This window comes from Juglans microcarpa x Juglans regia, chromosome 5D (assembly GCF_004785595.1).
Source record: "Juglans microcarpa x Juglans regia isolate MS1-56 chromosome 5D, Jm3101_v1.0, whole genome shotgun sequence".
In the NCBI taxonomy this organism is placed as follows: domain Eukaryota; kingdom Viridiplantae; phylum Streptophyta; class Magnoliopsida; order Fagales; family Juglandaceae; genus Juglans; species Juglans microcarpa x Juglans regia.
Window position 1 is genome coordinate 6,632,143 of NC_054602.1, and position 12,272 is coordinate 6,644,414.

The window sequence follows — 12,272 nt, forward strand, 5'->3', positions numbered from 1 at the left end:
TCTATTTAAGATGCATGCTTGCTGGTTTTCTTCCTTTCATTAATTGTATATATTTACAGACGGCACACCAGAAAAGAGTTGTAGAAATGGCATCAATCACTCGAAAGATGCATGCTGACACAAACAGCTTCTGAAAATACAACGGTATTCACAGAACAGAAAACTTCGAAAGATGGTCAAAATCCAACTGCAAGTCGAGTATCTGAACGCCACTTGTTACAATAAAGAAACAATCACAGCATTGTAAAAGACTTTTAGTCGCCAAGCCAACTTAAGAGATATGTACAATCAAATGCCTCCCAATGGGAATGACAGCAGTTATTGCCAACATCCCAGCAATTATTGCCACGGCCGTCGATGGCAAACGCTCCAGCAATCTCCTCACTGACTCATTTGTTTGGCCGACATAACTAGTAGTTTTGGTACTTGCAATCATCCAAAAACCGCTTCAACTTCTAATAACGGGACCCCTGTACAGCCCCCTCTGGACCACCAAGTTTTCAGGAGGTTGAATCTCTTCCAGCCAAGCCACTTCAGAAGGTTCTATACCACATAGTTCATCAATATCTTTAGGAGAACAAAAGAAACAGAAATGGTTAGTTCAGGGCATTAGAAGTAAACAAAGCATTTATCTCTCACGCAGAAAGAGGGATGGGGAGAGATGATACCTGGTAGATCTCTCCTAGGGGATTTCCTGAAATAAGAGCAGTGCCGGCCATCTTCCGAGGAGTATGGGGGTGAAAGGATATCGAAGATAGCGCAGGGAGTCAAGGCTTTAAAACAGTGAATATTGCCACCGCTGCTTGGATGTAGGATTGTTGTATCACAAGGTGCACTCATCTCACAATCTCTAACAAGTTTAGCAGGTCTGGCTGCAAATTTCCACTAATCCACAATCAGTGAATCCTACTGATCCACAGTCGGTTCATTTTCAGTTACAGGTGGACAAATATTTTATTCCCGGCAATCTATCAATACCGAAATCAAACCTCTATATTCTTTATCTGAGTTTCTTCCATAATGAATGGTAGTTGAAGATATATCTATATATATATATATATATATATATATATATATATATTTTGAAGTAAATACTAAAAAATTAAAGATACAGTTTATCAACAAGATGAGGAGCAAAAAGAAGACATAAATAACAAGTATACTACTGCTCGAGTAAGAGTAAGAAGGCATTCATCATACATGGAAACAAACAAGGTGACAAGGATGAGAACTGAAGAAATAAGTTTTAATCGTGGAAAGCATCAAATTGGCTGAATAAAATATCCAAGGATCCTATAAAAGGAGAGAGTACACTTTGTGACTTTGCACCCCAAAACAGTTACCCTTTTGCAATGTGGTACCTGAACTACTACTTTTGACACATTGCATCCTCAAGCTATTAAAATATTATAATGTGGTTATAAAAAAAATGTTGTAATGTGGGCATTCCGTTAAGATCCAACCATAGAGATTGTGTCATGTCACCAATTTCTCGTCCACATTAACATACAGGTAATAGACAAGAAAAAATTAATGGACATGCATTAGAATGGATTCAACCAAGCCAGTTGCACAGAAGAACCTCTGCACCATGGAGCAGAATGAGAGAGACTATGATTGATGATATCTTGAAGGCTAAGTAATTTGCGAAGAAACAAATTAGACATGAATAAGATTCTAATATATGGTATTGATTAAGGAGTTATCCATTATTAAACTTGTTTCATTTTCACTTTTTCAGGATTTTTCAAAAGGCAACAAGTGAGATTTTTATTGCACAATAATAGCAAGATGGTGATACCCTATTGATATTAATGATTTTACTGTTTAAAAAAACAACAGATCATATTATTTTGACCAAAATATTTATATTACAAATAAAAGAGGAATATCAGTCCAAATCACCATCACAGAGCCATAATGTAATCTTGAAATACAATAAGGTTATTTAAGATGGGCACCTTGAGATAGATCTGCAGAACCTGAACCGGGAATATCAAGCCAATCATATGACCTCACGTGTAACGAGCCATAAAGAAGCTTGCTCAACACAGTCATTCCAGGATGATTATGAAGCGGTATGATAGAGCCAGGTAGCATGCAGAAAATTCCAATCTGAGACAAGGTCCAAAAATTTTCCAAGTACAAGTCACAATCCAGCTTTGATTACAAATACCCAATCTACTCAACCAAAACCAAGTGTAAGAAAATCATTAAGTTCCAAATGTAAAATATAATCGTTAATGTCCTAACATGATTCAAATTGCTTACAGACAATTTGGCACATTCATGCAAGTGCAGATATTTAATTGGTGGTGGCCACTGATGACAGCCATTAGGCCCATTACGCCCTTTTTTCCCATTGCTACCTTTCACAGAAGCTTTCCATTGACGTGCTAATTGTGCCTCCTGCTCGAGACCCACATTAGAAGGCTTCAATTCATCTGGAATGGCATTATATGGAAGCGTTAAATCACAGTACGATAAACTTGGCTTGGACCAAGTGCAAGTAAACTAGGTTCATGAAAACGAGACAAATATGATTCAAGTTTCTTAATCCTCCTACCTAAACTAGAACGAACTTTTCGAAGAGCTTCTTCCGATACCGGACCATCATTAGAGAATGACACCTTGCAGGCGTCATATAGCTTCTGAACAACTGGCATGGTATGAAGAACGTAGCAGTCTAACAATGAATTGATCTGAATATCCCAGTAACTGAATTCTTAATTATCGGTAACCAAAACAGTGGAGTAGATCAAGCATCTAAATCATAAGAACCAATTGGGTTGCTCCGGGTTAAGCAAGTGCATTAAAAAACAACTTTCTTTCTCTGCAACAATTCCAAAATCCAGCCCTACGTGAACCCAAGGGACAGCAATAGATATGCATGGTAGTCAGTTAACCCCGTCCAAGGTTAGCTCAAAGCACCTAGCAAACCAACGTAACGAAAGCATCATGTCGTAAATTTCTGAAAATATTAGAAACAACTCTAGTTCATACGTCTGTTTTCTCTCAAAATGGGCAGACGTACAATGAAGAACCATTCTTAATGCTCCAATTATAATCTCTGAGAAAAAATAAAAGATATTACTCCATTTGATATGTGGTGGAAATTAGTATTATCGAAAAAACCGGGTCAATTAAACGACCCAAAATAAATAAATAAAAAAAAAATCAGATGAGCTTTCTTTTGCCTTATCTTTCTCAGCAGCCAAAAGCCCACGAAATTACTCAAACATATGAAACAAAACACCGTCAAAGTTAAATTAGAGGGAAAAAAATAGACTCAATCCCAAGAACGGGTCAGGCATATTCAGAATTCTTAAAGCTACGAAAGCACCGAAGACAAAGAAATACTCGAGAGAGAGAGAGAGAGGGAGGGAGGGAGGGAGTACCTGAGGTTCTTCTCTGAGACAGAGATCAGAAAGGACTGTCTGTGAGGAAGAAGACGGGAGTTTCAGGAGAGAGGACTTTTAACAAGAAATGAAAATAATGATGCCATTCTGAAACGACGTCACTCAGCTAATGAGCTTTATAGGTATATGTATAGCATGGCCAAGTGCAATGTTTTTTCTGCGGGGGAGCGGCCCTATGCAAATGATGACAACTTCTGTTTGATTTGCGGCGGATCACTCATTCACCCTTCTCGCTCTCGGTGGGTAAATTCATTGAATCTCTTGGATTAAAATTTATTATTCTTGAGAAACTTGGACCAATGATATTCAATACTATTCTAAAATGTCACTCCTTAGTTTCATTGAAACTATCGAATAATATCACATATAAGTTAAGCTATACGTATTCTTTAAAAGAAAATGAGGTCCTATTAGGTGTAAGATGAGAAAGGCTCAACCTACTGGATGAACTTATCATGAGTAAGAGGGAAAAGAAGGAATGAACAAGACAAAACAGCAAAGCGTCATACACACAAAGGGAGATGATGAAGACCCCGTTTGGTTGTTAAATTTATTTGAGTTCAACTTAATTCAGTCTAATTTCAAGTTAAGTCTAATATTTAAATACATAACTTTCAAATTGCTAAACTCATCTTAATTCAAAATCTCTTTACACGTAGGACTCACAATATTTTTCAATTCAACACTTCTTTACACTTGAAACCCATAACATTTTTCAACTTCTCAATACATCTAAACTCATCTTAACATCTAAACACATTTAAACTAATTTTAAGTGGATCCCACAAAAATCATTCTACTATCTTAACTCACTACTATTCATCAAGAGCTCAACTCAACTCAACATCCAAACTCAACCGAAATTACATAAAGTTGACATTTCTCACCAACCACTCCCAAAGTCTCAATAAAGGAGGTTTTCCTACTTAAGAAATGGGGATCTTATCGGAGAGAAACTTCTGGGTGACTCTAGCTAGATTACTCAAAGAGCTTCTACAACCTCAACCTGAGAAACTTCATAAATATAACATTAAATTTTAAAATCCTATTATTCATGTATAATAATAATCTAATAACATAAAATTAATATAACATTTGATATAACATAAAATTAATCTTATAAATCTTAATATAACATTTGATATGACATTATCATTAAAAAATTTAATTTTATAAAATTAAATTAATATAACATGAAACTTTAATCTTAAACGTGAACACTTTTATCATACGTTATTAATATAAACTATATATATTAAGGATAAATATATTTTATAGCATAATAAATTGTAATATGTATTCTTTTTTATAAATATATTTCTATACATTTGATTGTATACACTCATATAAAAAGTGTATGTAGCCATCATATTATCACTAACATACATAATCAAATATATAAATAAGTTAGACAGTAACATATTATCACTAGCATATTATTACTAACATGCATAATTACATACTATGTCACTATATGATTCTATTATATATATATATATATATATATATATATATATATATATATATATATAATACTAATACTATTAGTAATCCACTATATATAAATAACTATATATTATCATGATAGTCTCTAGTATTAGTCGTTATACGAATGCTATATAAAGTTAGTCTTCTCTCTTTTTTTTCTCTCTCTAAAAGGAAGTTGAGGTGAAGTGGGGTCCATCGAGATTCTAACAAAATCAGAAGAGGTTGGGAGTGGAGGGCCAACATAACGAATATTTTCCATTATTTGCAAGTGATTGAACAAGGTAGTTACTGAGTTGTTTTTTTTTTTTTTTTTTGTGGCGAAAGAAGGATTACGGTTGTAAGTATGGGATTCTGGTGGTGAGAGTAGGATTTTGGTGGCGAGAGTGGGATTCTGGTGGTGGCGAAGATGGACGAAATTGAGGATCGATGGGAGAAGTTGAAGTTGTTGAAGGAGGAAGCTGTGAATATTGATTTTGGTGACGTTGAATCAACAGAACTGAAATACAAAGAAGAAGTGAGTCTGGTAGGGAAAGTCTGGGTAGAGAGGAGAATCAATAAGGTCGTGATCGAAACAATGATAGCAAAAATATGGAGGACTAGCAGAAGGACAAAGTTCCATGAAGTGGGTCTGAATGTTTTTGTGGTGGAGTTTGCTAATCAAGCGGATAAACAGAGAATATTGAAGGGGAGACCATGGCTATTCGACAATCAATTGTTCAAGTTGTTGAACTTTGATGGCTTTACACCTCCACAAAAGATGTAGTTCAATACCGAAAGATTATGGGTCCAACTGCATGATTTGCCTTTAAAATGCATGAACAAGGAAAATGGGAGATCCTAGGTAGAACAATTGGCAAGGTAGTGGAGGTTGATACAGAGGAAGATGGGAAGGATGGAGTTATTTCTCAAAGTATTAATTGAAATAGATCTTCACAAACCACTGGCAAGAGGGAGGGCCATTAATATGAAGGGGAAAGCTTACTGGATCCCTGCAAGGTACGAAAAAATTCTTCACTTATGTTTTAAATGTGGATGTATTGTACATGAAGATTCGGGATGCAAGGGAAATATGGATGGTGAGTATCAGTTTGGTGCATGGTTGAGAGCAGGGGTAGAATAAAAAATAAGGAATGATCGAGGAGCTTGGAGAGGGTTACCAAAAAATATATAGAAGAAAGAAATAGTGGGGATAGTAAAGAAAAAACAGATAAGAAAAGGTTAGAAAAAGAGAGGGAATGAGCTATGGGGGAAGAGGTAGAAATGGTTCCTGCTATTCAGGAATGTGAGCTTAACAAAAGGGTGAGTAGTGAGGACAAAAGGGGGAGGTTGTGCATGAGGAGAAGAGTAGCTCAAGATAGATGGGAACGCAACTTCTGAAGTAGAGAGGGAAGAAAGGGAAGAGGTGTTGTAAGTCAAGAAAAACTTGGAGAAAGGAAAGGGGGTGGATGGGAGCAACTAGTTGAATGAAAATAATATTAGAAAGAAGGTGAAAGGAGTATGGAAAAGAAGGGCTAGGGAACAAGTTAAGAAGAGTGAGTTAATTATTGACCTATCACCTATAAAGAGGCTGTTGAGATCTGGGGTTGATAAAGAAGAGGAGGAGAGAGTGGGTAAAAAAATAAAAGGGGTGGAAGGAAGTATGGCTAAAACAATGGAGGGAAGCTTAACTGATATGGTGGAGGTTGTAAAGCAACCCCACCTATTATTATGAAAATCTTGAGTTTGAACTGTCGAAGGCTTGGGAACTCTCGGACATTTGAAAACCTTTGGCACTTGGTAGAGGAGAAGATGCCCAATGTTGTGTTCCTAATGGAGACTAAATTGAGGAAAGCTAAATGCGAGAAGATTAGAAGAAGGTTGAAGTTTGAAGGTTGTTTGGTAATTGAACCAATAGGATTGAAGGGTGGGTTGATGCTGCTATGGAAACAACTTTTAGAAGTAAAGGTGGTGAACTACTCTAAATGGCATATTAGTGCTTGGATAAAAGAAGTTTATGGAAATGCTAAATGGCTACTAACAGGGTTTTAAGGACAGCCAGAAACCAATATGAGAGAAGAGACATGGAGATTTCTAAGCTCATTAAAACCACTAGATGATAAGGGGTGGTGTGTGGTGGGTGATTTCAATGAGATATTAGTACATGATGAGAAGAGAAGGGGAAGCAGAAAACAGAAAGACATACGGCTCGTTTCAGATAGGTTTTGGAGTTAGGAGGGTTTGTTTGATCTGGGGTGGAGAAGGGACAAATACACATGAAGTAACAAGCACGGGGATGAGTCTTTTACAAAAGAAAGACTTGACAAGGCTGTAGCCAATCTAAAATGGAAGGAATACTATGCAGAAGGGTGGGTGGAAGTATTGGTGGCAAGGTGTTCAGATCATAGACCTATCCTGTTGTGTATGAACCAGAAATTAGAGAAAGTATGGAGGCATAAGAGATTGTTTAGTTATGAAGCTTGTTGGTCCTTAGAAAAGAATTGTGAAGAAGTTTTAAAAACAGTAGGGCAAAAGGGATTTCAAGGGGTGGGGAACCATCTATGGGGGTACCTCATAAGTTGAATGAAGCAAAAGGAGCTCTGTTGAGATGGAGTAAACAAATAGTTTTTTATCAGAAAAGAGCTTTGACAAATAAGACTGCATTGTTAAGGGAGTTACAAAAAACTAAGGGTAGCCATAATATTGCAAAAAAGATTTACATAGGGAGATTAGGGTCATGTTAGAGAATGAGGACTTGAGGTGGAAGCAAAGAACTAAGGTGAATTGGTATCAATTAGGGGATAAAAATACAAAGTTTTTTCATAATTGTGCTAATCAGAGGAGAAAGCATAACAAGATTCTATTGATAGTAGATGAGCATAATAGGAGACGCACGAGTCCAGAAGGCTTGGAAGGGGTTTTCAAAAGTTTTTTTGAGAAATTGTATACCTCCTCAGAACCTAAAAGGGGAGATATTGAGGACTGTTTGAAGAGCATGACACCGTGTGTTACAAGAGGGATGAATGACCATCTTTCAAAAGCTTACACTCGAGAAGAAGTAAAAGAAGCAGTAAGACATATGGCTCCTCTCAAATCCCCAAGACTCAATGGATTTGGTGCCTGTTTCTATCAGAAGTACTGGCATTTAATTGGTGTGGAAGTCAGCAATTTTGTGTTGGCTTGGCTGAATGGTAACTCCTTTAACTTCCCTTGCAAATTTCACTTATATAGCTCTTATCCCTAACATAACAGAACCCAAAATGGCTAGTGATTTCAAACCCATCAGTTTGTGCAATGTAGCTTATAAGATAATGGCTAAAGTGATGGCTAATTGACTGAAGAGTGTTTTAAATTATATTATTTCCCCTAATCAAAGTGCTTTCATACCTGGGAAGTTAATCACTGATAACATTATGGTAGCATATGAGGTTTTACATACTATAAAAGTGAGAAAAAAAGGGAAAGTGGGGAGTGTGTGATATGAACCCGCGGGAATGAAATCCCTTGAACCCACAATCAATTTGAAAACTTTCCAAGAAAGCCAAAATCAAGTCAACGGATGAAGAACCTAGACCCAATGAGAACTCGTTTCAAGAACCTAGATTATATTAAAATCTAGACCCGTTGAAGAACCAGTCTCAAGAACCCAGATTACAAAGGAGGAACGCCAAGGTTGTGATTTACCTTTGATAAGTTCAAAAGTTCAATTAAGAACAAGAGGAGTAAAACTCAACTCACAATGAATAAATTCATCAAATTTCATAAACTTAAAATGAGGGAACATAGAGTATTTAAACCAAACCTAATTAAAACCCTAGCCAAAATAATGCCCCAACTTCCAAAAATACCCCTGAGTGAACAGTGCCGTGTCTACAGTACGGCGCTGCAGTAACTCGGCTATAGTACTAATCCTCTAACCCTAGTTCAATAAAATAATAACTTTCCCAACATGCTCTTGCATAGGCCCCCCTTAAGTCCTTCACTTAATAAACTCAATTATTGTAAACTAATAAAATAAGTCATTTAAATGAATCAAACAAGTTGAAAGCCTTCAAGTGCCCAAAGCCTTTAAGTCATGTTGTTGCCCTCTTCTATAGCATATCATATGAATCAAAAGTTGATCTCCATCCTTCAAGCCCATCTTGAATATTAGGCTCTTGCTAAACTCGTCCCAAGTGGATTGCATCAATCCTTGCATTCTCTCATTAATCTTCTTGGCTCATCTAGAAATTGCAAAGGATCTTTAAGACTAAGCCCATCTTAGTTTCCATCATTCGCTATCAAGCTTGACATGTCTAAAGCTTATTATAGAATTGAATGGTCTTACTGGCAAGCAATTATGGAAAAAATGGGTTTTTGTAATAAATGGATAGAGCTAACCATGAAGTGCATGTCAACTGTTTCTTATTCAATTTTTGTTAATGGTAAACTAGGTGGGAGAATAAAGCCCTCAAGAGATTTAAGGCACGGAGACCCTTTGTCTCCCTATTTGTTCATCCTATGTGCTGAGGAGCTTAACTCTTTGTTTAACAACTCAAATCTAAGGGGAGAGACAAGGGGAGTGACTGTTTCAAGAGGTGGAACTCGAGTAAATCATTTACTTTTTGTTGATGACTGCATACTCTTTGGTAGAGTTGAGGTAGAGGAATGGGTTAAAATCCAAGGTTTGCTATGGCAATAGGAAAAAGCATCTGGTCAATTTTTAAACAAGGATAAAACAACTATTTTTTTCAACTCCAATTCAAGAGAGGAAGACAAAAGGAGGATAATGGAGGGAAGAGGAGCAGTGATGAAAGGAAATTATGAGAAATATCTGGGGCTGCCTGTAGTTGTAGGGAATTCAAAGTACAATGCTTTTAGAAGTATAAAGGAGAGAGTGTGGAAAAAGATAAAAAAAAAAATTGGAAAAATTATTTCCTGTCAACTGCAGGGAAAGAGGTTTTAATCAAAACTATCATTCAAGCTATGTCCACTTACACAATGAGTGTGTTTCAACTTCCAAAGCAAATGTGCAAGGAGTTTAATGTTATGCTTGGCAAGTTTTGGTGGGGTAATCATCAAAAGGGGAGTGGTGTACGATGGTGCTGTTGGGAGAGAATGAGGAAACATAAAGGGAAAGGGGGTCTGGGCTATAGGGATATAGAGAGTTTCAACATGGCTCTTTTGGCTAAACAGGGGTGGAGGTTGCTATAGAATGAGACAAGTATGACTGCAAAGATCCTGAAAGATAAGTATTTCAAAGATAAATCACTTCTAGAAGCAAGATTGGGTCACAGACCATCATATTTGTGGAGAAGTGTGTGGAATGCAGTGAGTCTTTTGGAGAGGGATTGAGATGGAGGGTTGGGAATGGGGAAAAAATAAAAACTTGGGGACGAAGATGGCTGGCAACACCCTCATCTTTCTCAATACAGTCTCCAGTTTCTGTTTTGGATAATGAAGTAATAATGTGTGAGCTGATGCAATGTAGATGGGAGTAGAATGTACCATTGATTCGAAGAATTTTTAGTAAAGAGGAGGCTGCTCAGATTTGCAGTATACCATCAAGCAGCATGGAGATGGATGATAAAATAATTTGGGGACCATAAAAAAAAATGTCTATTTTTTGTAAGGAGTGCATACCATTTGGACATTGAAAGGAAGTAGGCCAATAAAGGAGAAAATTCAAGGCATCAAGAGAGGGATTAAAGCTAGGAAAGTATATGGAAAATGAATGTTTCAGGGAAAGTTAAGCTTTTTCTTTGGAAAGCTATCAATGAGTTCCTAGCTACTAGGAAAAATCTGTTTTTGAAGAAAATAACAGACAATCCCTATTGCCCCATTTGTAAAAGAGATAAGGAAACAATTATGCCTATGGTTTGGCAATGCCCTACAGCTTATGATGTGTGGTCAGAATCGTCGAGTAAATTGCAGAAGATGAAGATTGAAGAGTCTAATATGCTGGCTTTGTGGGAAAAACTTATAGAAAAGATGAATGATTCAGAAATAGAGGAGGTAACTGTTGTGATGAGGAGCCTATGGTTGAGAAGAAATAAGAGCATTTTCGAAGATAAATTCAAATCTCCAAGCCAAGTAATAAGAATTTCTAAACATGATTTGACAGAATATCAACAGGCTCAACAGACTGATAAGGCAAGCTTAAGAAGGAATGAAGAGAGTTGTAGCAAAACTATGAGGTGGGAAAAACCAAGATCAGGCTATGTTAAAACTAACTGGGATGCAACAGTAGATAAGAAGGAAAGGAATGTGGGCATAGGAGTTGTAATTCGAGATGAAGATGGGAAATGTTAGTTGTTGTGGAGGGACAGAAGTATGATGTTGATCAACCTGCTGTTGCTAAAGCTTATGCTCTGTGGAAAGCACTGGACGTATGCAGAGAACTAAATTTTGACAAGGTATTGTTAAGGAAGATGTTGAAGTAGTTGTCAAAGCTGTTAACAACGCAAGTGAAGATTTATTATTCTATGGAAGTCTAATAGAAGGCATGAAATAGTTACTAAAGCATAGGAAAGATTGGATAGTACAGTTTACTCATAGAATAAACAATGAGGCAGCACATACATTAACAAAAGAAAGTTTATCTTTACGGTCTGAATTGATTTGGATGGAAGATATACATGATTGTATTCAAAGAATTGTAGAGAATGAGAGTTATTGTAATGACTAATACAAAGTGATCAATGAAGATAGTTTTATTTTAGAATAAAAATAAAAATACTATATCACTATATAATAAACAATTCAATTATTTCAAATTATAAAATAAAAATAATATTACAAAAATAATATTCTAATAATATTTTATTTAACTTTTAATTTTTATCTCAACTCATCTAATCTCAGCTCAATATCTCATCTACTCAATTTTAATCCTTTGACTGAGTTGGGGTTCTTATGACACGGCTTCCGTTTGTTGATGTTGTTTAGCATACAATTGAGACATAATTCTTAGCAGTTGGTGGAGTCACGTGGAAAAATTACGACATATCACTAAAAAACTTGGAATTTGAGAGTGTGAGAGGGTCGGTTGGGATTTCATGAATTGAATTCGGTTGATTATTACATAGTTTGAGGATACCGACAGATAATATTATATCTTATCGTAGGATGTCATGATAATTAAAATTTATATTTATGTAAATAATTTTAATTATATACAATGTAGTGATAAGATGAGAATTTTTTTTTTTTTTATGAAGAGCCAAGAATCACCTGTCCACGAGTGATCCCGTCCTGATTATATTAATAAACCCTCACTTATGGCGGAGGAAAACCATGGTTACATACCAATACCCGGCGTTACAATATAAAAATCCGAAACCAGATATTAAAAAAACCTAGTATATCTAGAGAAAATTACAAAAACAACCTCCTCACCTGCAAAAAAAC

General features: G+C 36.2%; 1 protein-coding gene across 2 annotated transcripts; it reads right to left on the reverse strand.

Moving 5' to 3' along the window:
- LOC121266122 (plant cysteine oxidase 4-like) lies at positions 1-3,541 on the reverse strand. Of its 2 annotated transcripts, none has more exons than XM_041169854.1 (6): positions 3,399-3,541; positions 2,567-2,931; positions 2,272-2,444; positions 1,962-2,115; positions 669-872; positions 1-567 (listed from the first exon to the last, which is right to left on the reverse strand). In XM_041169854.1, exons 2-6 carry the CDS (start codon positions 2,664-2,666, stop codon positions 449-451), a joined length of 750 nt encoding a protein of 249 aa, XP_041025788.1. In that variant the 5' UTR covers positions 2,667-2,931; positions 3,399-3,541; the 3' UTR covers positions 1-448. The 2 variants fall into 2 exon arrangements, with proteins under 2 accessions (XP_041025788.1, XP_041025789.1); XM_041169855.1 differs by having other exon boundaries at positions 2,567-3,070; positions 3,399-3,521.
- Positions 3,542-12,272: the final 8,731 nt, after the last annotated feature.